Source organism: Notamacropus eugenii, chromosome 3 (genome assembly GCF_028372415.1).
Source record: "Notamacropus eugenii isolate mMacEug1 chromosome 3, mMacEug1.pri_v2, whole genome shotgun sequence".
NCBI lineage: Eukaryota > Metazoa > Chordata > Mammalia > Diprotodontia > Macropodidae > Notamacropus > Notamacropus eugenii.
In genome coordinates this window covers 431,506,200-431,529,323 of record NC_092874.1, presented here as the reverse complement: position 1 = coordinate 431,529,323, position 23,124 = coordinate 431,506,200, and the positions used below count along the sequence as shown (strand labels likewise).

Below are 23,124 nucleotides of genomic sequence, written 5' to 3'. Positions count from 1 at the left end.
GGTTACAAAACACTTTACATATATTATCTCATTTGAACCTCAAAAAGACCTTGTGAGGCAGGTGCTACAGGTGTTTTATATATATATACATAGATCTCTCTATATATCTATATCTATTCCCATTTTACAGATAAGAAAACAGGTTCAGGTTAAGTGACTTGCCCAAGGTCAGAATGACCTCAAGTCCAGCACTGTCCACTATGATTTCAAAAATATCTCTTTGAATTTATTTGACCTGTTGTTTTTTTTTTTAATAATTTGATGAGAAGGTAAAAAGTACAATAAGAAATTGAGGTCAGGACCTCAAGAGAGGGAATTCAGTCCAAAGAATGAACAGTGTCAAAGACTTATAAGTGTGTATACATATATGGACTCAAGTGTGTGTATGTTTATATGTATACACACACACATATACACAATGTGTACATAGATAGACTGACATGAATAATGTCATGAGTGTGGTGGTAAGCAGCTTCCAACAGCAGTCAGGAAAGGGGCAATGCTGAGAATGGGTGTCAGAACTTGGTAAGAGTACTGAAATAACCAAGTACGCCCAGAGAAGCTTAATTAACTGCCACATTTGTAAGAGGACGACAAGCTTCGCTGATGTCAAGTACCAGCAGTACGGCCCATTATCCAGCTCAGTCTCCTGCTCCAAGTCCAGCACTTTCTATCACGATGATATCTAAAGTGATATTGAGAGGGGGTTGAAAGCTACACCCCCACCCCTCCCTATACTCCTCCACCCCAGGCATAGAGGAGCACACCTATTTTCCTGGGGAATTACATTTTACTTAAAAGACTGAGGCATGATATTTCAATGCATAAACTATGGCTCTTATTAACTAGTTTTTCTTTTGATAATCATGCTGCCTTAGGTCATCTCCTTGTTTTAATGATTACAAGCACCTTGGAGGTCAGAACTTACATTCTGAGATTCCTATAGCCTTCACAGACCTCTTGCACATTGGGTACTCAATAAATATTTGTCGATTTAATCCTACAAACTTAGATTGTCTTTAACCATTAGATCAGACTGCAGAGCATTTTTCATCTTTCTTAGAATACACTAACTTAAACGTTAAATGAACTTTTCCTAGTTTTTATAAGCTAATACCATAAAAGAGGTATGAATCTGTAATAACTAACCAGATGTACATGACGTTAGTATCCTTATCACCTTTTTTATTTCCTTCACTTTTGTGTAGTATAGAAAGAGCAGGTATTACCTTCTTGGGAGGGGGAGGGGACAAATTAAGAGATTTTAAGTATCTTGCTTAAGGTTTGGGTTGCCAACAATCTGTACAAGGAATTAAATCTGTGCATCTACTTAGACTAGGAAGACCAAATTAAAAGGTATTTTTTTTGTTACATTATAACAAATTTGAAACATCCGAACTACTCAGAAGCAATGTAACAAAGTGATGTAAAGCTCTGCAACATCAAATGAAAATATCAGGAAGAAACAATTACTAATATTTTTTATAATGAAGATGGTTCTTTAAAAGACCCCAAACCTTCCATACTAACATTTGCTTAATACCACATAATAGAGAGCATGATGAAACACATGATTCTCTTAGGATCAGTCACTTTAAAAGGTCCTAAAAATGATTAAGATGACTTGCTTGCTGGAATCAACGATACCCCAATTCTACGCACTACCCGGAATACGTGCTCCCCTACAGATCAGAAGACCAGGGATGAAATTACAGCTCGGTCACTTACTGTCAGCTGGAGTTTAGCCAGATCCCCACCTCCTCGGGCTTCAGCTTCATCTGGTAAGTCAGGGGGCTGGGCTAAACGGGCTGTGAGGCCTGTTCTAGGTAACATTCTATGACCTCTTTAGACACCAGCCAGTTCTGGAATCAGTGAGTCTATGGTGATTTTGTCTCTTCCATCTCTAAATCTCGGACTGAGTTTCTGGCCAGAGAGGTGATTTCTGAGGAGTTCTTATTAGCATTCAATAAGGTCATTAAATGTAGGCTATTGCTTAACAGTGAAATATAAAAGCCAGTGCCAAAGTCCAAGTGTCGGTAGCCCTGCTGGAATCCAGGTGAAACATGAGATCACTGAAAGCACTGATAGGACACTGGATGAGGCTATTTTCATTCTTAATAAAGGGGAAAGTGGGTAGCCAAGGAGGTAAGAGATGGAGATGGTGATGGAGAGTCGACATTTATACCATGCTTTAAGGTATGACAAGGACCTTACAAATATCGCATTCTATCCTCACAACAACTCTGTGAGGAAAGTGCTATTATCATCTCTACTTTATAAGTGAGGAAAATGAAGCAGTTATGGGTGAAGTGACTTGCCCAAGGTCATAGAACTAGTGATGCCTGAGTTCGAACTGGAACTACACACAGTGTTCTAAACATTGTGCCATAGTACCTGGGGAGAGAAGGAATAAAATAAATCATGTCACAGCAAATACATGTCTTTGCACTCATTGGATCTATAGATGTATTTGGATACAGGACTGGAATGTTCTTAATCTCTTTACTGACATTTATTCATTTATTGGGAACATGGAATGTTCCAGAGTATTTACAGGTATATTCATTACAGAACTATCTCAGTTTGTTCTACAGGTTCTACCAGTCCCCATCTTCCTCTGAAAAAGAATCAAAAAAGTGCAGGATAAAAACAGAGTCACAGATCTGAGTTGAAAGGGATCTCCCACAGCATTTAGTCCAACGGTCCTCATTGTACCGATGAGGAAAATGAGGCTTGGATACAGGAAAGTCACACATATTTAGTGGTACAACGAACATCTCACTCCAAAGCTAGTGCTCATTCCAATATAACTCATTCCAATATTGGTTCAACTCAATGAATTTGCTAGATTAATGAGCAAATCTTGAACTTTAGGTGATAGAATGAATTAGCACCAAATAAAGAACACTAAAGTACTGAGCCTCTGAAGGCTCTGAAAATAATATTGGAGCTCTTTATTACGATAAAATTTATGCTAACTAAAATATTAGATAATGTTAATTACATTAGCTAGAAACAATATTTAGGTATGGTTAATGTTAAATCCTAGACGAACGAAAAGAAATTTACAGTATCATTGCATAATTAACACATGCTTGACATCAGGCAAATCAGATTCAGAAGGTTAAAAGATTTACATAAAAGAGAAAGAAAAAAAAGCCAAGTACACTTTATAAACTCTATATTCTTAGCATTGTATAAAAAGTCAACAAGGAAACTTTTCTTATTCTTTTCTGACCTCATTCTTACTTTAGTCCTTATGTAATATTGGGAAAAATATCTCCCTGTCCTCATCCTCCCACTCCACAATAATAACAGCTTGGCAAAATCATCTTTGTGCTTTAGATTTTTTAATAAAAGTTACTCTATAAAACATGTTCTGATCCCAAGAACTGTGTTCCCATTTGAAAAACCTTTTGACAGAATCAAAACTTTGCACCCAGGCAATGGCTCGACCTATTTGATACCAAGTTATCTTTACACTACTTATCTTTAGAGTCAGAAGAGGACAGCACTAATCAAAGTTCATGTTAGTTGAGATAATACTTTTTTTAAAGGAAAAATAAAACAAAAGTACAAAACCCTTAATGTTGAACAGTTCCAACAAATAGATTTTTCCAGCATCGACTGATGACATATCTTTTCAGGTTTTTATGTTTTGGGGAGTGGTGGTAGTGGAAGGGGAGGGGAAACAGATACTGTTAATTGTATTTATTCTTTTCAGCTAACAAGAATTCTGCTTCCTCTATAGGCATTATTAATATTTTCTCCATTATTTTAAGTCTAGAAATCAAGAAAACATTAAGTCAAGCCCTGATTATAGTATTTGCCTGTTTCTAAATTACAAAAGCTTGCACTGAAAATTTAACAACTGGTTCTCATGAGCCCATATGAGCTGGCTCTAGCATATCCCTGGTTATCTGCAAACTTGATAAATGTTATCTTTTACACATTGATTCAATTCTTTTGACCAAATGTTGAACAGTACACGGTGACACTGAAAGATAAACTACTACTCTTCAACTTTATTGAAGAGTGATTAGTTGGTAAGGCAACTAGCATTCATTAAGGCCACCTAATTATTCTGAACCCATTCAGCTTCTTTTACTGTCTAATACATATCTCTATATCTTCTCTAAAAGAACTGGAAATGCTTTATCAAAAGCTTTGTTAAAATCTAGGTAAGCTATATCTACAATCATTTCCTTTGACTTCTCACGCTAGTCATCTTGTAACAAAAGCAGATGAGATTAGTCTGGCTTGATCTGTTCTTGATGAAGCTATGTTGCTTCCTTTTCCAGATGTTAATTAACCATTTCTTTAATGATCTATTCTACAATTCTCCTAGGAATCAAAGTCAAAATCAATATCCTAAAGTTTGCAAGCGCTATTCTTTTTCGTTTTGAAAACTGTAACATTTAACTTTGGTTCCATTCCCATTTTCCATGATTTTTCAAATATCACCTAGTGGTATTGCAATCACAATTTTTCCTTATCAATTACTTGTTAGTCACTTTTGTCCTTTGCAGAGAAAACAGACACAAGGTAAGAACTAGACAGATCTACTCCTTTCTGTTGTCAGTCATTACATTCCCATCCATTCTAAACAAAGGTCCTATCTCTTCCAAATCCTCCATTTTCTTCCACCATATTAGATTTGACCACTTTGCATTTATTTTCTTTTTATTTATTCTGTGCTTATTTCCCCTGTTAGACTGTAAGAAGGGATTGATTCACTCTTTCAATTTAAGCCCAGCACCAAGTGATTCATACATGCCTGGGTGATTGACATAGCTTAAAACAAACCTAGCACAGTATCTGGCACATAGTAGGCACTTAATAAATGCTTGCTGATTGACTGCAAAGGAATAAAACAACCTACGTGAAACATATTCTGATTTTCTTTGGAGAAAGATCTAAGTTAGAATATTATTATTTCAAAATCCTGGTTAGGCATAGTGAATTCATTTCTCTCTATGCATATATATACATACTATATACATACACATATACATATATATGTGCACACATATCATATACATACAACTAGGAAAATTAAATAAGATTACATATAAGGTAACTATTGTGAAGAAAACAAATTTAAGTACAACCACTGGCTTAGATTTTAAATCCAAACTCAGACTACAGGTAGGATTAGCTAAATCTCAACCTGTATGTGCCATATACAAATATAGCTAAAGCTTAGATTAGGTAGAGGGCTCTAGCAATGTTAACTTCTTTGAAGAGTGATTAGTTGGTAAGGCAACTAGCATTTATTAAGCTACAATTAAGTGTTAAATACTATGGTATCTGCAATTTAGGAAGATCAATCAGACAGCTTGATGGAGGAAGGCTTTGTTTTTCCATACTCTGGCCTTACTTTTTTTATACTTAGGTAGCAGTATTTTGTATATATCTATTTTTCCAAGATTTAATACTCCTCTGACCTAATTGGTTTGGTTATTTCTGGCCAGTGTTAAGATGATCTGGTTTTTAATAAGCCTCACAGTTTTTATCCAGTAGGAGCCTTCCTTTCTTAGTATTGGTCTTGATGATTCAGGGATATCCATTGCGCTGCTTGTGTTAATCTTAAGATATCTTAGTTGACAGAGCATTGGAATATTTCTAATTTTGCTATAAATTCAATTTAATAAACATTTGTTAATACTAAACTATACTCAACTAGCCATTTACAATTCAAACTAAAGTAAGCAGAAACAGGACAAACTGGTTTGACTAATGATATGTCTTTTTTTAAAGTATAGTTCCTTCTGAAATCATAGTCAGATTAGTTAAAGAGTATCTAAGTCCTATATAGCAGAGAACATTATTCCTAAGTACTTGAACATTATACCTAGGTTTTGTTGTTGTTCAATCATTTTTCAGTCATGTCTGACTCTTTGTGACCCCATCTGAGGTTGTTTGGCAAAGACACTAGAGTGGTTTGACATTTCCTTCTCCAGCTCATTTTACTGATGAGGAAACTTAGGCAAACAAGGTGGAGTGACTTTCCCAGGGTCACACATCCAGGAAGGGTCTGAGGCCAGATGGGAAGTTGGGAAGACGGGAAACATTAAACAAAATAAACAATGATACAATAAAATAGAAATGATATCAATATGTGGCTTTCTAAGTCAACAGTCAGCCATCAGGAACTCATTCCTACTCAGTTTGATACCAATGGTCAAGATCACTGAGGGGTTAAGTGACCCGCCCAGAGTCATCCAGGTATCATGTGTCAGGTTTCCCCCTTCCTAATTCCAAGGCAACATTGTATTTCAGAAGAGAAATTATACAGTTAAGTTCCATTACAAAATAAGAAAAAAACCCTAGAAAACATTTGGAAAGCAAAGATTTCCAAAAAATGAGGGCTTTTTTTTTTAAGCCATATTTTAAATAACAAAGTTCCAGCAGGACAAGAATCTGGGCAGTGCTTGGTAAGACTGGTCTCCCAAGTAGGGGCCAAACCCATTCATTATCTCTGGAGTTGTGATCTGATCCAATGGAATGAGTCATGGGGCTTTTCTCCAAGACAGGAAAAGGTAGAACCTGGACTAGACTGATAGCTATATGAGTTAAAAGAATCACGTCATAGAGACACAATCAACAAAACTTGGCAATTGATTGGATCCAGTGGGTGAGGAAGACAGAAGAATTCAAGGGATGCGATATCATTGATGCAGATACTCCTGATCAAATGATACAGTACTTGAGACAGAGCACTTTGCAAACCCTAAAGTGCTACAAAGTACTAACATTATTAATAACAGTTCAGAGAGCAACCTATACACACCTTCACATCTTATATGACTCTCATCCACGTTCTCCCACAAATTTTTCACCAGGCAGGCACCCTAAGTGTGAGGGGTCTTCCTCTACCATTCTTAGCATTGTACACATAACAATGCAATCCACAGGCCACTGCTGTTATCCCATCTACTTCTCAGGTCATTCTTCTCTTCAATGTTCCTCATGTATAAGTATTGTTAGTAATATGCTACAATCAACTTACGTTTCCTAAATGTTTCTCCACTGCTCTTTGAGTGGTTCACAAATTTTATTCTTTGGATATTATATTACATGATTGGCTATTATAAAATGGTACTGTAAAAATAATGGTGTTAAAAAATGGGTTATCCCCCTCCCCAAAACAGCAAAGAACAATTAGGTAATGCAGTAGATAAAACACTCAGGAGGACCTGAGTTCAAATCCAGTCTCTTACTAGATGTGTGACAGTAGGCAAGTCACTTAACCATGACTGCCTCCCCTTCTCTCCCCCCGAGAAAATGATTTTCTAAAAACGTAATGCTTAAATTTTAGTTTAATTTTTAATTAAAGGAGAAGCTTGGTAGTTGTTGATAACACAGCATGATCCTTAATGCAATCCAGCCTACTTTGCTCTGCCTGTTTAGTTTTGGACCCAGTTCACTGTATATCTGGAGCAGGGGTTCTTAATAATAGGGGTGGGGGCCAGAGTAGCGGGTCCATGGTTATATCTCAGAGGGTCCATGAACTTGGATGAGAAAAAAATTAAATCTTTATTTCAATTTGTCTTCTTTTGTAATCCTACATATTTTATTTCATATATTTAAAAGCATTATTCCATAGGCTTCATCAGACTGTTCCAAACCATGACACCATTATGAACCCTTGATTAACAGCATCTGCCTCGAGAAGTTCAGCAAAATGGGCCGTTCATCCAACTCTGAATCAAGCCTGGACAATGAGAATTCTTATCAACTTGTTTTTCTGTGTGGAATGTTGAGCTTTAAACTTTTGAGTAGCTGTGACTCTTCTTTAGGAGAAAGGCCTATGATTCTGGGGATCTATGCAGTCTGCATAAATGTTATCCACAAAGAAGTATCTGGAGGACCTCGAAATCTAGAGGGGGTCCTTCTTCCATGTAGACTCCTCTGGACAACTTCTATACAAGTGGTTTTATTTATAATTTTAAAATTGAAATCACAATCAAAGAGTACACAGAGAATGAACAGGCAAAGAAACATGGAGTTGGGAGAGGGGACCAATTTAATCCAAACCCAACAATAATTCTTCTTCCTAGCAAGTCTTATACTAACTATTCTTCCGAGTTGCCACAGCAACTTAAAGAAAATCAACATAGTTATAATCTATTTAAATGTTCTTTGTGCCTATTTCCTTTTTCTCTTGGGCTGATAAAGGAGGAAGGAGTTAAAGCTAAGGTTTTATAGCATTTGTTTTTACTGTTGCTTTTTCTCCTAGGGATTTTCTATGAAAATCCTGGCTGTGAAGCCCCAAAACATGTGGTCAGTAGACTGACTTTTTATAGCCCCAGAACAAACAAAGATGTATAGAGTCTAAGAACAAACAAAGAGAAGGAGAGGGAGGCGTCCTGCAAAAAGTCCAGCGGTATGGGGAGAGAAAAAGGGAAATTGCCAACAAGGCTAACAGTAAAAAAGTTAGTCATAAAAAAGTTTTACATTAAATTTTGTGGGAAAAGATCCATGACAATTCCAAATCAAACTGTTCAACAGCAGTAACATTTCATCAGTGGGAATTAGGAGTAGGTCAAAGGTGTTCAGTTTCCACTAACTTTTAGGCCAATTAGCACCTGTCATCTAGAAAAATATTTTGCAATCATTTAGGAAATCAATTTTTAAAGACTATGTTAAAATTAAAACATTGGTTATTCCAATACATTAGGAAAAGAGAAATGGTGAGGAGAGATGGTATCTGATGCATTGGCACAAACAGGGTTGGATTCATACCAGCTTATGTCAGGTAGGAGAGCTTCTTTCCTGTTCAATAACTGCTGTATAAATCTGCCAGATAGATTTCAGGTGCCCGTTCTGCTGTTTATTAACACCACGCTCAGCACTGCTGTGTGCACATTCTACTTTAGAAACCAGCCTGTCCCCAGGTCCTTGCAAAATTACATTTTTAAAACATTTCCAAAGAAAATTGTTAGTGAGGAACTAAGAGACAAGGAGTTTTTAAAAATTAGAAATATTTCAAACGGCTCTAACTCAAATATCTATTTGTTATGCCTGCCTGCTATCTTTAAAATGAACCCAAGTACTTCTCAAATCGTTGAAGGCAAACTTTATCAGAGTCAACACTTATTGGGGAGAGCAGCCTGATTGATTACCTTTGGTTTTTAAGTAACCACAGACTAACATTTATCTTGTATCTAAACAGTCCATCATAGGGGAGAGGTGAAAAAAATCTGGGGGAATGGGGGAAGTGTGATCTGATAGCAACCATGCACTCTTCAGAAAATAAGGATGGAGAAACTGTCAACCAGGAGTAAAAAACACATGCTGCTTCATTTCATAGTTACCACAATCCTCCAAGAGAAAAACAAAACAAAACAAAAAGACTAAAAAAACTCATTCAGAATAGCAAATGCCAGTGCTCTGAACTGTTCACTAAAAAAAACTGCTGAGTTTTACCTACTCAGCTCATATCACATGTCTATTAAGCCAGCCCCCACACGAAATGGCAGAACAATAGGACTGAAGAAGAGATCGAAGAAGACAGATACACACACATACACAACATACGGTTTCCGAGGAAAGTGAGGGTTCCATGCTTGAGAGGAGGAATGTGCCGAATAACTGTCTGGCCTCTCTGGGATTTGAACATGCTGTACTATGATGTGAGGTCAGCAGAGACTGACTCCAACCCTGGGAGGCTGAATTCTACCCTGACAAAGCAGTATCAATGTAATATGAAGCAAGGGAACCCAGGGCACGTTGGCAGAAACACAGAGTGGCTGTTCTAGAAAGTGATGGCCATTCCAAAACAAGAGACCTCTGTTGTCACATGCAATAATCTTTAAACTCAGTTAAGCAAGACCACTAATATTATTTTAAACTCAAGCAGCTAGGAGGAGATTCAGGGAAAGTAGGTGGCTCAAAGGCTTTTTCCTTCTCTTGTTTGGAGTAACCAATTAAGACAAAGAATCAATGCGGAGTGTCTTGACAAGGAGCCAGCTATTTAACCTGTTTTAAATCAATTAAAAAGAATCCTGATTGGAATTTGAAATTAAGAACTACAGTCTTTCTACCTATATCCAATAGTTTTAATACAAAAAGAGATATTCCTTTGGCTTTTTGATTTCTTTGATGTCATGCAAGTTCTACCTTAAGGCTAGAAATGAGTTGATTGTACTGAACAAATTTAATTGAACCAGGAGAATATGTATACAAAGGGACACAGTCCACAAGTTTCCATTATGCCAAATAAGGTAACATAATCAACAAGAAGTCAGTAAGAAAACCACATTCAAAGAGTAGATATGAGCATAAAAGAACAGTGATTCGGTTAGGAGTTCCTTGAGCTCTGGGATTTTTTTTTGCCTCTTTTTGAATCCCCAGGACTTAGCACAGTGCCTAGCACACAGTAGGCACCTAATAAATGATTATTTAATTGAATATGGAGTTAGGGTCTATAGTAACAATACCAATAGCATTTATATAGAGCTTTTAAAGTCTGTAAAGTGCTTTACAAATCTTGGCTCGTTTGATCTTCACAACATCCCTAAGAGGTAGGGACTATTATTACCCTCATCTTCCAGATGAGGAAACTGAGGCTGAGAGAGTTTAAGTGACTTGTCCAGGATCACACAGCTGGTAAGTGACGGCAGTAGGATTTGAAGTCATGCTCATGTCTTTTTAAGTCCAGCACTCTAGCCACTGGCCACCAAGCTTATCCATCATAACAAACTGAACAAGTTGGCAAAAACAAACAAAATGAATGAAGACAGCAAGCTTCATCAACGAAAGATGGTGACTATATAAACTTGAGCAGAAACAGATTGAGTACTTTTTTTTAAAATCTCGGTCTTCCCTTCTCACTCAGTCTAGAAATGCAGGGATAAAGCACAGGCCCGATTCCACTCCTGTTTAACCCAAGAGTTCTGACTTGTTCCATTTCTACTCTGGGCTTGTTCACCCCTCCTGGCAACCCAGTGGCCTCCCACTCCTAAAGGTTCGGCACACTGATGCCAAACTTCGTGAAGACACCTAACAGGCATAGCTAACTGCAGCTCAGAACTCCTAAGCTCAAGAAATCCATCAACTAAGTCAGGGCTAAGGTTCTGCTTGTTTCTGGGATTAAACTTATGCCACTATATATAGTGACAGCACATTTAATAGAATACATAGAAAATATGAGTTATTGTTCTAGGGATTAAAAAATGAACATGACATTAGATGGAGTAAATGAGATGACTTGTTTTATTCTCTCAAATGCCTTGTTCTTTCCAGAACTCACACCAGTCAGTAAGACATCAGAAATAAGCCTCCAAAAGATCCTTAATCTGACTTGTAGGAAGAATGGACTATGGTTATTTCAGAGTAATTGTGAATAAACCACTAGCCCTCTGTCAAGTTTTTACTGAAGCATACAAAGTTGGAAAGTACCTTAGAGGTCCACTGAGCTAACCTCTTATTTGATGAAATAGGTAATTAAAAGTCTGAGAGTTAAGGGATTTGCTCCAGATCTAGTTAGTGGTAGATTCACATTAGAACACTGGCTTCATCAATCCCAATCTTGTGTCCTTTAACTTTCTCAAAGTGAATCCCATGGGACATAATTTTCTGAAGTAAAAGCAGTGAATTTACAGAAAGATCTGGATTCAAATCTCCTTCTGTTACTTCCTAGCCCAGGTGATCTTGAACAAGGTACCAAACCTCTCTGATCACAATGTCCTTTTCTGTAAAATGGAAAGGTCAGTCTACATAATCTTTATGTATGTATCTCCAAATTCTGAATCCTATTTACAAGTTAGATATTAATAGAATTCAATCAACAAAAGAGCAGAGATATAAACATAAGACAGCTTAGAGGTCTTGGATCTTTTGGACCTAAAACAGACAAGATTATAAATATGAAGCTGAACAGGACCTCAGAGGTGATTTAGTCCAGCTCTCTCATTTTACAGATGAGGAAAATGAGGTCCAGAGATGTTAAGTGAACATTGATTAGCCTAAGTTCAAACAGAATTCAGAATTCAAATCCTGTAGCTAGATGGCTCACTGGATAGGAAGCTGGGCCCAGAGTCAAGAAGATCTGAGTTTAAATCTAGCCTTACACACTTACTAACTGTGTGACCCTGGGCAAGACACAATCTCTGTTTGCTTTAATTTACCAGAGAAGGAAATGGCAGTCCAGTATCTCTGCCAAGCAAACACCATGAACATTACTGGCGTGCTATGGTCAGGCATGACTGAATGACCGAACTAACAAATCTCTGACTCCAAGTGTGATGTTCTTTCTTCTGTAATACTCATGGAAGCATAATGAGGGGCACTTTAAAAATATTAATTGCTATAAATGTACATACTATAAATGCAAGAATTCTGAATTTTGTGCTAAGTGGCATTGAATTACAAGTTCAAATCCTCCAGTAAACAGTAACACTGAGGAAAACATAGTCTTCAAATATGGCCTACGGAACAAAAATACTTTGAGATAGCACTGGCGAGAATAACTTAGGAATTCAGTGCCTAATTACAAAGGTAAAACTAATGAGAATAGATAAGTAAATACTCCCTATGGGGATCAAATTAATGGTAAAATAACTGCATTGTAATTAACTGCATATTATTGGAAATGCACAACTAAGCTGAACACAAACTCCTTGAGAGTGGTGATGATCTCATTTTTACATTTACATCACCACTAGCCGGCACAGTGCCAAGCACATGGTGGATGCTTAAAAATACACGTGACATAGAAAAAGGAATTGTCCCTTTAGGGAATCTGTGTAATGGATAGGACAATTAGAGGGGAAGTTGTATGATGTAAAACCTAATCCAATTTAATTCAATACTCTAAACATGTTACACTAACAAGTCATGTGGTAAGGGCTGAGAACAGGTTTGATATAGCCCCCTTAAGTGGTATGCTTGTGAAATCTGTGCTTACACAAACTAGAGAGAGAGAGATGAAGTAGTAGAAGTAGATGATAGAATCTAGAGCCTATCTAAACCACAACCATCCAGGAAAGGTGGGCTGGATCCAATAAGACAATGTTTAATAAGAGTACGTGTCCAGTCACCTACAGAAGTACAAGATGGGGGGTGGCAATCTGGCTAGATTCATCTGAGGCATGACTAGGAGCTTTAGGAGATCAATAGCTCACTAGAAGTCAACACTGAAGCCTGGCAACTGGAAAAACCAGAACTATCTAAGAATATACTAGTAAAGGTTTAACCATCTAGGAGGAGGGTGACTAAGATGGTGAAAGAACTAAAAAACCTAGTACTAAAGGACTGGTTCAGGAACTGGAGGTGTTTAGTCTAGAGAGAAAAAGAATTAGGGGCAACATAAAAACTGTCTTGTAGTTTTCAAAGACTCACAGGAAAGAGGGACCAGATTTTTATGACTGGCCCCAGGGTAAAATTTATAGAGGCAGATTCTAGCTTGCTGTAAGGAAAAGCTTCCAAACTATCAGAGCTATCTTAAAATGGGCCACTTCAGGGGCAGCCTGTCGACATCTCTGTAAGTCATCAGATCATTAGCTTTCAAACTTTTTTCGTTTGGGGACCACTTTACATTCTTAAAAATGACCAAGACCCCCGACTAGCTTTTGTTTATGTGAGTTCTATCTACTGATATTTACCATGTTAGAAATTAAAACATCTTTGTATTATTGTGAAAACAGTGTTGAGCTCAAAGATCTCCTTGAAAGGGTGTTGGGGAATCCCAGAACCACATGGTGATGTTGGAGAAGACTTGCCTGTCTGGGCATGTGTTGGAGGAGATGACCTTTGAGGTCCTTTCAACTTGGATATTCTATGAATCCCTGAATTCATTTCATGACTCCTATGGGCTTCATAGTAGGGATCATGTCATGTAAACACTGTAACATCACTGCTTCCAGGAGAAGTCAGCCTGGGGAAGTACGGTCATAGAATCACAGATTTATAACTGGAAGAATCACAGATTTATAACCTTTGAAGACGTCAAATCCAGTCCTTTCATTTTACAGAAGGGGGGCCTGAGGCTGAGAGATGTTAAGGAACTTGCTGGGGGTCCCTTAGCTAGCTAGGAAGTGTTTGAAACAGGATCTGAACTAGGGTCTTCCTGAGGCCAAAGCTTAGTGCTCTCTCTGCTATGACATCTATCTCTCAAGAACAGAATTAAGAATGTTCAGAAACAAGATGACTATGGGGGAAAAGGGAAACTAGCTAGAAAGATCAATGTCAGAGAAAAAGGAACTCACTAACCAACTTCAGTTTGAAAAGATACACAGAGAAAACAGAACAAAGTCTTTTTTGGGAAATACCATTGCATTGTAGACTTGTGCCAGCAGTGCTAAAGATCACTAGGGATAACCCAAATTTCTACTGGGGAAAAGAGAACTACAAAAAAGAACTACATACCCACCTTTGTTTTGCTTCTGTTACCAGGCCTAGATGAATGACTTGCTCAGGTATTAAAAAACTGACAGATAATGTTGCTAATCCTCAGTTGGTGACACAGACTCTTCTCTCACTCTCCATGATCTTTCAAGGACCACCTTCTATTTGTCTTTTTTTGTTCTGTCCTATATGTCCAAAGTCATAGCTTCTCCAGAAAAAAGTCACAAGGCAATAGCAACAATCTAGACGTACTGGGAATATAAAAGACGGTTCTATAGAAGAAGCCACTTTTCTGGATTATAATTTTGACATTTAGGAAATAGGTCCATTTTTCTTATTAGTGCTGATCAAAGTGATACCACAAGAGACTAAAGATAGGCATTACTGCCATTAGCTTAGAGCCCATCATCCTAAGGCACTAGTAAAAAGTTAGTATTTCCTAGCTAAAAAGGAGGCAGAGGTCTTATAAACATACTCAAAACATATGAAAACCTGTCAAAACCTACAGAAATACTTTAGGAACCAGCAGATATTATTTCACTGAGTAACAGTAAAGGTTGACAAGAGGTACATGACATTAGATATGTTAACTCAACCAAAAAGCACCTACTAATTGCCAGGCACTATACTAAGTGCTCTGTACAGAGACAAAAGCAAAAGAGACCCTGACCCCAAGGAACTTATATTCTACTGAGGAAGATAACATGCATATGTGTGTGTGTATATAAAACATGTATATACATGTAATATATACATATAATATATACATATATTAAACTATGCATATGTAGATATACATATATATCATGGACATATCTCTTATCTATATTTTTTTTACCTAAATAGAACATGTGTAAAATGAATACAAGGTAGTTTTGGGAGAACATGTACCATAGTTGTGGGTAACAGGACAAACTTCATGCACAAGATGTTACTTATGCTAAGTCATGAAGGAAACTGTGTATTCCAAGGAGGAGGTGAGAGGGAGAGCATTCTGAACATGAAGGATGATCAATACACAGGCACAGTGACTGAAGATGGAATATTGTATGTGCAGAACTAATGTGGAAGTATGGTTGGGACTCAGAGTGCATGGAGGGGAGTAATAGCCAAGAAAACAGGTAGGAAAGCAGAAGACTGAAGATATTTAAATGGTAAGGAGGTTTGTATGTGATTCTAGACGTAATATGGAGTCACAAGAGTTTACTAAATAGGGGAGGTGACACAATCAGAGGTACACTTTAGGAAAGTCCCTTTTGCAGTGATATGAAGAATGGTTTGAAGTAAGGAGAGATTTCAGATAGGGAGCCCCAATAGGAGGATATTTATAAAATCAAAGGCCATAGATGACTACCAGATAAAATAGGACAGTGGCTTTGTGAATATAAAAGAGGAAACATATAAAACAGAGGTAGCAATAGAGGCTCCAATACTGTTAACTGTTTGTTTGGATATGTGGGATGAATAAGAGTGAGAAATTAAGGATGACACAGAGGTGAAAAACCTTGGTGACTAGAAGGATTTCAGTGCCCTTGTTCACAAGGGGAGCAGGTTTGGGAATAAAGATATAAATGTTGTTTTCGACAGGTGGAGTTTAAGGGGGAGGGGAAGAGGAGGAGGAAGAAGGAGAAAAGAGAGAGGGAGAGGGGGAGAGTCAGAGACAAGGTGAGAAGGGGAGGAAGAGAGGAAGGGGGAGAGGGAGAGGGAGACAGAGACAGAGAGGGAGAGAGAAATACTGCAAAGAGAATTTAATGATGCCATGTCAAAAAGAATTTGCTAATGTACCAAGGCAGAGGTTTTGGCTTCCTCATTGCCTATTTCCCACCTCCGAGGTTTACTGTAGTATGCCTCCTTGCATTACTTGAAGTATTTGATCAGTAGTCCAAACCGCTAAGAAAACTGTGAAGGGGAAAGGTGTTGAGGGAACTTAACACCAGGGCCAAAGTTAGAAGGTTCAAGTGCTAGTTTTTTGTACAGCTGTAAACAAATTATTTTATTGACATTTTTTCATTTAAAAAAACAACAACTATTATTCTGCTTGTAATAATTAAGCAGTGGTTTTTCCTGGGGGGGAGGGGGCACCTGAGTTCAGGGCAGGTATGGGAACTCATAGTAGCTGAATGAGCAAGAAGAAGTAACAATGACAATCCTTCTGGTAAAAAAGAGGATGGACCAACTTCCATGTAAGTGCATTAGGCCTTATTATATTATCTGCTGCTACACTGTTGGGAGCCTGGTCTTGCCCTCTGACCTACTGATGCCCATAAGAATGAGGAGGCCTTTTCTTCTGCCTGCAGTTAAACCTTCCTGCAACTGACATGACATACAATTAGAACAGCAGTTCCTTGAGAGTAGGAACTGCCTCAGTTTTTCTATTTGTTATCGTATCACTTAGCTTAACACAGTGTTGTCACATAGCAATCACATAATACATTTCTTTCCTTTCTTTGGTTTGGATATGGTGGGGTGAAACTCATCTTAGAACATACCAGCTTAATAGCCTACTAGATTTCCTAGGTTAATTTAGTCGGCTGAGGGGTAGATTTAATTTGTCTGAATCTCCCTCCCCCAGTATCACTTTTCCAACAAAAATGTCAAAATCATTTGTTGTTCTGTTTCTTCATTCTATGCTGTCATTACATGTTTGCACACTCCAGAGAGCTGGCTGAATGTTAAATAGTTATAACTATTACAGATGGAAAAGCCTATAGAAATAACTTCATCATACAATCTAGTTACTAGTTTACTTAGTCACTCTCTTATAATAGAACACCACTTTAATCTATCAATCAGATTTTCTTAACATGAAAGCAGGGGCAATTTAGGTAAACTACAGTAACTCAAACTTCCTATGACTTTGGTTAGAAAGTAGGGAGAGAAGTATGGTAAAGAAATTTAGAATTTGGTGTTGTCTGTTAAGTGTTAAATTAGCACTGAATGATTCATATCTTTATATGAAATGAATGACCTATCTCTCCACTGCTATGAAAGTACCTAAATTTCCAAGTACCAAGCAGCATTACTAGAGGCACTGCAAATTTTGAGGAAGATTCCTTGGTCCAGTGATGGGAAGGAATGAAACAAAAATAACCCTCTAAACAATTTCACATTGTTTGGAGACCATACATTCATATATATTTCAACTCACTGTCATCTTCTCCTTTGGTTGGATTGTGAAACATTTCACTGTTGTTTCCTTCACCTTCTTAACTTGTTCACTCCTCTCTCCTAGGTTTGTTTTCAAAATGGCACCAACTGCTTCTTTGCTGGTATCATGCCAGGGAGCTAAAGCAGCAGACTTCATCATGTAGTTCTGCCCATGCTAAAGCTTCACAATGGTTCTAAGACTTGTTGTTACCTTTTCAAGACAAACATCCTAATGGGAAATTTCTGCAGTAGTGATACTCCTCCTCTAGGGCTGGGTTACCAAACAAACTGGATCCCATAGGTATTAGTCTCTATCTGTTCCTCCACAATTATAACACAAAGCACACAGATTATAATACAGCACAAAAGTAATAGTATCAAAAAGCTCTTCCTCTTCTGTCAAAAATTACTGAGAAGAAAGCTAAGAATTCTCAGTTCAAAAAAATTCTTAGCAAGAATTTAATAAATATATGTGCATATATTTACAGATATACTTATACACAATTTTAAAAAATTGTTGAATTTTATCTTCTGGATAGTCTGATGTGTAATGATTGTGAGACTAGGGGCTCTAATTTTAGCTTCATTCCAGGCAGGTCACACTTATACTCTACCTCAAGCAGCTCCATATGTAAAAGAATATTCTCTTGTAGATTTAGTTTTAGAGAAGCAAATGCTACAAAGCACTGATTAGTTCCCTTTTGGGAAAGGCCTAGAGAATCACAAGGGCTCATAAAAATTTCACAGATCACTAGTTTTAAGGTTAAAAAGCAAAATAAAATCCTGCATGTATAAGAAATCTGATCTAAAGTCCTTGGTGAGGGGTGGGGGGGGCAATCTGCTATCAGGATATCTCTCTTCCAGAGCTCTTTCTTTCTCTGCCAAAAGCAAAGCAGCTGATAAATTCTAAATGATAATTTCATCCTTCAAAAGGTCAAGGAACCAACAAGGATAACTTCTATTGTGGAACTGATTCTAACCAACAAGGAAGACTTGGTTTCTAAAGTAGAAATGAATAGAAACTCAGGAGGAAGTTAACCATTCTATCTTAGAATCTGGGATACAGGAGAGGAAAGTTGGGTATAATATAACATGTACCCTTGATTTTTTTAAAAATAATTTTTTTAGTATGCCCTTGATTTTTAAGAAAGCAAAGAGTCTAAGGATATGTATGAATCCATAGAGTAAAATTCTATGGGGGAAAGTAGTTCAAGAAGGATGGGAAGTTCTCAAGAATAAAATTTGGTGGGACATAAAGAGAAACATTGCTGGTAAAGAATAAAGAAGGGAGTTGGCTAAACAAACCAATACTGATGTTCAAGGAAAGGTGTCAAGCAGGCGAATAGCTCGGGGAATAGCCAATGAGAAGTTGGCAAGGAAATTCAAAGAACCAATCTCTCTCTCTTCTCTCCTCTCTTCCTCTCTCTCTCTCTGTCTCTTCTCTCTTACCAGGATACCTGCAAGAGCTCTCTCAGTCAAAAGCAGAGGAGTTAATAAATTCTAAATAATAATATCATCCTTTCAGAGATCAAGGAACCAACAAAGATAACTGCCATTTTCTACCTTCTTCTAATACACAATGAAGAACTGGTTTCTCAAATAGAAACGAGGGGTACCTCAGGAAGAAGTTACATACTCTATCTTGGAATTTATAGTATGTGTGTGAGCACATGCACATGTATATGTAGGATAGCTGCCACTGCTGCCACTCAGAACAGATGAGATAAGAACAGAAACAAAAAAAAATTATTCAGTTCTTATTTTACTTTTATTCTCTCTGTCAAGATGAAGGATCTTTTTGGATTGGAAAGCACTGAAGCTAAATGACTACACTAAAAAACTGGAACCCAAGATAAACAAATGAATGATTTAAAATCACCACGCCCAAACAAATTTCATGCTATGGTTCTAAATGTTGATATGAATTGAGCCATTGTTAGTGAAGGAAAATGGCAAAGGTGCAAAGGAACTAAAGCAAATATTATCTCAATTTTTTTTAAAAGGGAAGTTTAGCTGAGTCGCAAACTATAAGCCTATGAATGCAATTTTAATTTCTTTCAAAATTCTAGATTATAATTTCAAAGAGCTACCCTGTAAACACTAATAAAAGTAATTGGTGATAACAAGGAGCTAGTATGGCTTAATTAAGAACAGGTCACACCAGGCTAACTTCCTTTCCTTATTTTGACACAGTTACTAGATTAGACTCACCCAGGGTCACAGAGCTGGGACCTGAAGGGCAGTCTTCCCGACTTCCCAAACCTTCATCCTCTACACCATCCTGCCTCTATGGGGGAGGAGGCTGGAGACAGAGGTGACCTGGACATTAATGAAGTACATAACAACAGCGAAAGTCCTTGTGGACAAGACGTAGAGAGATGGGCCATAAGTCAAGTTAGAGTAGTTAGAAAGATCAAACTCCGAGCAATTCTTCAGGAATCAAAGTCAGCCTGGGAAGTCTTGATGAGAGCATTTTGCAACGTGCTGGTCCTAAGCTATTTAACCTTTCCATTAATTACTAAGATAAAGGCACAGATGGCAAGTGTAAATGACACAAACGTAAGAGTGATAGCTAACATTCTGGAGGCCCATATAAGGGTCCTGAATGACTCTGGCAGGCTGCAACATGGGGTCAAATATTTAACTTAACAGATACTTGTAAAAAACTGATCTGACAAGTACAGGCTGGGGAAAATGTGGCTATATACAAGAGTCTGTCTAAAAAAGACTTGGAGCTTTCGGTGGACTAAAAGTTCAACGAACCAACAATGTCACAAAGCAATCAAATGAGCCAGAGAAGCAGAGTCCAGGACTTCGGAGGTCACAGTCACATTCTACTCTGCTCTGATCAGACCACATCTAGATCACCATGTTCATTTCTGGACACCACATTTTAGGAAGGTCACTGAGAAACTGGAGGGCAATAAGAATGATGAAGGGCAACAAGATGATAACATACAAGAACCAATTTTAAAAACCTGGGTTGTTTAACCTAGAGATGATAGGACCCAAATCTTACAATGCTTGGGGAGGAGAGTCAGGGGGTCGGGTCATGACAGCTATTGTCAGGTATCTAAATGGGTGCCTTTGGGAAGTAGGTTGGTTGTTCTGCTTGGCCCCAAGCCCACACAGGCAGAAGCTGCAGAGAAACAGAGTGCAATTCTATTTGGGGGCAAAAACCTTCTGACAATTACAGCTGTCCAACGGCTCCTTCCATTAGAGCTGACAATACCATAACCCTTGTTTCTTTTTTGGCACTACTGTACAAAAGAAGAATGGGCTGCCTCGGCACATTTCCCTTACTTAGTCTTCAAGCAAAGGCTCTAGAAATCTGGCTGAGGATTCAGTAGAGGGAATTCTCTTTATAAAAACTTCTTTATGTCTTTGCTTTTATGTCATCTTCAATTCTGAAGGTATCTCACCCCTCTCTCCTCCCAGTCCCCTCCCCCCATAACTCCCTATCCCTTGTAACAGAAAGAGACAGGAGCTAGGATTTCATTACTAGAGGGAACTCTGAGTTAAGGCAGTTCCATTTCCCAGTGCAGGTCAGTACCTTTTCTGCAACCCGAAGTCTGAGAGCACTTCTTACAGTGCTGAGACGCTAAGTGACACAGGATGTGTTAGAGGCAGGATATGAATGTAGGCCTTCCTGGCTTTGAGGCCAGCTCTCTGTGTACCAGGACACAAAACAACAAAAATTTTAAAATATTTCCTTTGTAATAAAGATTTAAAAAGAGAGCAGAGGAAGCATTTTAAGAAAACCAACCAATACATCAACTGTGTCTAATATACTGTGCAATATCCATAGCCCTACATCCTTGAAATGAAGGAAGGGAATCTTTTCCAGGTCCAAGTTTGGTCATTATAATTACACATCATTCAAGGTGTTTTTGTTCTTTCCATTTGTATTGTAGTAGCCATTGTACATACGGTTCTCCAAGTTCTGCTTACTTCATTATGTTTTAATTCATGTAAGTCTTCCGAGACTTCTCTGAACTTTTCATATTCGTAATTTCTTACAGAATTCCACTGCATTCATATACTAGAATTTGCTTAGCTGTTCCTCAATAAATGGATAACAAAGTTTCCAACTCTCTGCTGCCACAAAAAAAGAGCTGCTATGAATATTTTCACGTGGGATCTGCTTTCTTTTTCTTTTTTTTAACATCGTTGGCATATATGATTAGAAATGGAATCTCTTAGTCCAGCATGGATAGACATTTTAGTCACCTTTTGAAAGAATAATTCTAAATTGGTTTTCAGAGTGGTTAGACCAACTCATAGCTCAACCAACAGCACATTAGTGTGCCTGTCTGCCAGAAGTCTTTGAATGATATTCTTCTCTCGGGTTGTAAAAGATAATCTTTGAAATTCTTTCCAATTCTGAGATTCTGTGATTTTTGTATTTAACGTTTTGCCACAACATTTCATCAGTGTTGCCAACAAAGAGGTCCAAAAAAATAAATTCCACATAGAAGCTGAATTGCCTTCACCCACTGCTTCTATAGTCACAGATTCTTTATATACTTGTCAGAAGAGTAGCTCACAAGACCCTTTCTGTCAGGCAGTACAGAACAAGAATATTGTCTAAGACGGAAAAACATCCTGGAGGTGGGAGTGCCACATTGGGAGGTTTGGTTAAATGGTAACCAGCAAAAGGTCACCTTGTTTGCTTGTTTCTGGTTTGATAAAAACTAGAACACAACAGGCCAGGCCAGAGAGGCCTGGAACCCCTCAACAGTTTTCTGCTTGGGGGAGTTTGGGATAGGGTTTAATATGATATAATAAAGTACTAAATGAGGTATGATATAATTCAGATGATCAAAGATCTCTAATTATTGAGACCTAAGCTTTTTTCTTTTTTAATGTTTTATTGATGCCCTTTTCTCTACATTGCTTCTCCCTTTTCAGTAACTTTTGTTTTCCACCCTCTTTGCCCCAAAGAATTCTCCCTTATGACAAATCAGCAGAGTGAGGCAAAACAAATAAATCTATTTATTATGTCTGAGCCCTAAAGTCCCTCACCTCTTTGTGGAGAGGCCAGAGGCAAGCTTGACCATCTGCCTTCTGAATTCAGAACCGTATACTACATTGCTCAGTGTTGTGAAGTCTTCCAGCATTGTTTTCCTGTATGTTACTGTGGTCACCGTGTAAACTGTTCTCTTGGTTTGGCTTACTATGGAGCAAAGAGAAAGAAAAGACTCTGAAAGTACACTCATCCACCTGCCCCAGTGGAGGAACTAGAGGGTCTAGAGCATGGAAACACACAAATATCATTCTTCACTGATAGAAAGCAACACAGCTAAAAAGACACCACTACTATTGGAGATTTATTCAAGAAGACTGTATACAGAGTAAAAATCCAAGGTTTGTATTCTCTCAACCTTGAGGAAAGTATCAGCATGTGATTTCTTATATGCTTTCTTTTTCTGTTGGTGAGCGGGCTTCTTATTAACAACAAGGAGTGGGCGAGGAACACAAGGTGCCCAGCCTACTCAAGGGACGAAAGGACTTCAAAGTTCTGCTCTTCTAAGAAGCTGAGAAGTTTCACACAGAGTTTCAAAGTTGGAAGGAACCTCAGAGGTCATGCTGTCCAGTGCATAAATGAATGAGAATCCCTTCTAT

The 23,124-nt window shown here is 37.9% G+C and overlaps 1 protein-coding gene across 8 annotated transcripts in view; it reads right to left on the bottom strand.

The window, feature by feature from the left end:
• The window catches only part of TMCC1 (transmembrane and coiled-coil domain family 1), a 282,501-nt gene that overhangs the window by 63,531 nt on the left and 195,846 nt on the right, over nucleotides 1-23,124 (bottom strand). Inside the window, exon 1 of one of the 8 annotated variants that reach the window (XM_072598406.1) lies at nucleotides 9,535-15,055. The exons of 5 other annotated variants lie outside the window; for them this stretch is intronic. In XM_072598406.1, the coding sequence (XP_072454507.1) occupies nucleotides 9,535-9,570 (36 nt within the window). In that variant the 5' untranslated portion in view covers nucleotides 9,571-15,055. Of the gene's footprint in view, nucleotides 1-1,728; nucleotides 9,505-9,534; nucleotides 15,056-23,124 lie in introns of those variants that run through there. 2 more of the 8 variants (XM_072598407.1, XM_072598402.1) reach the window with 2 other exon arrangements.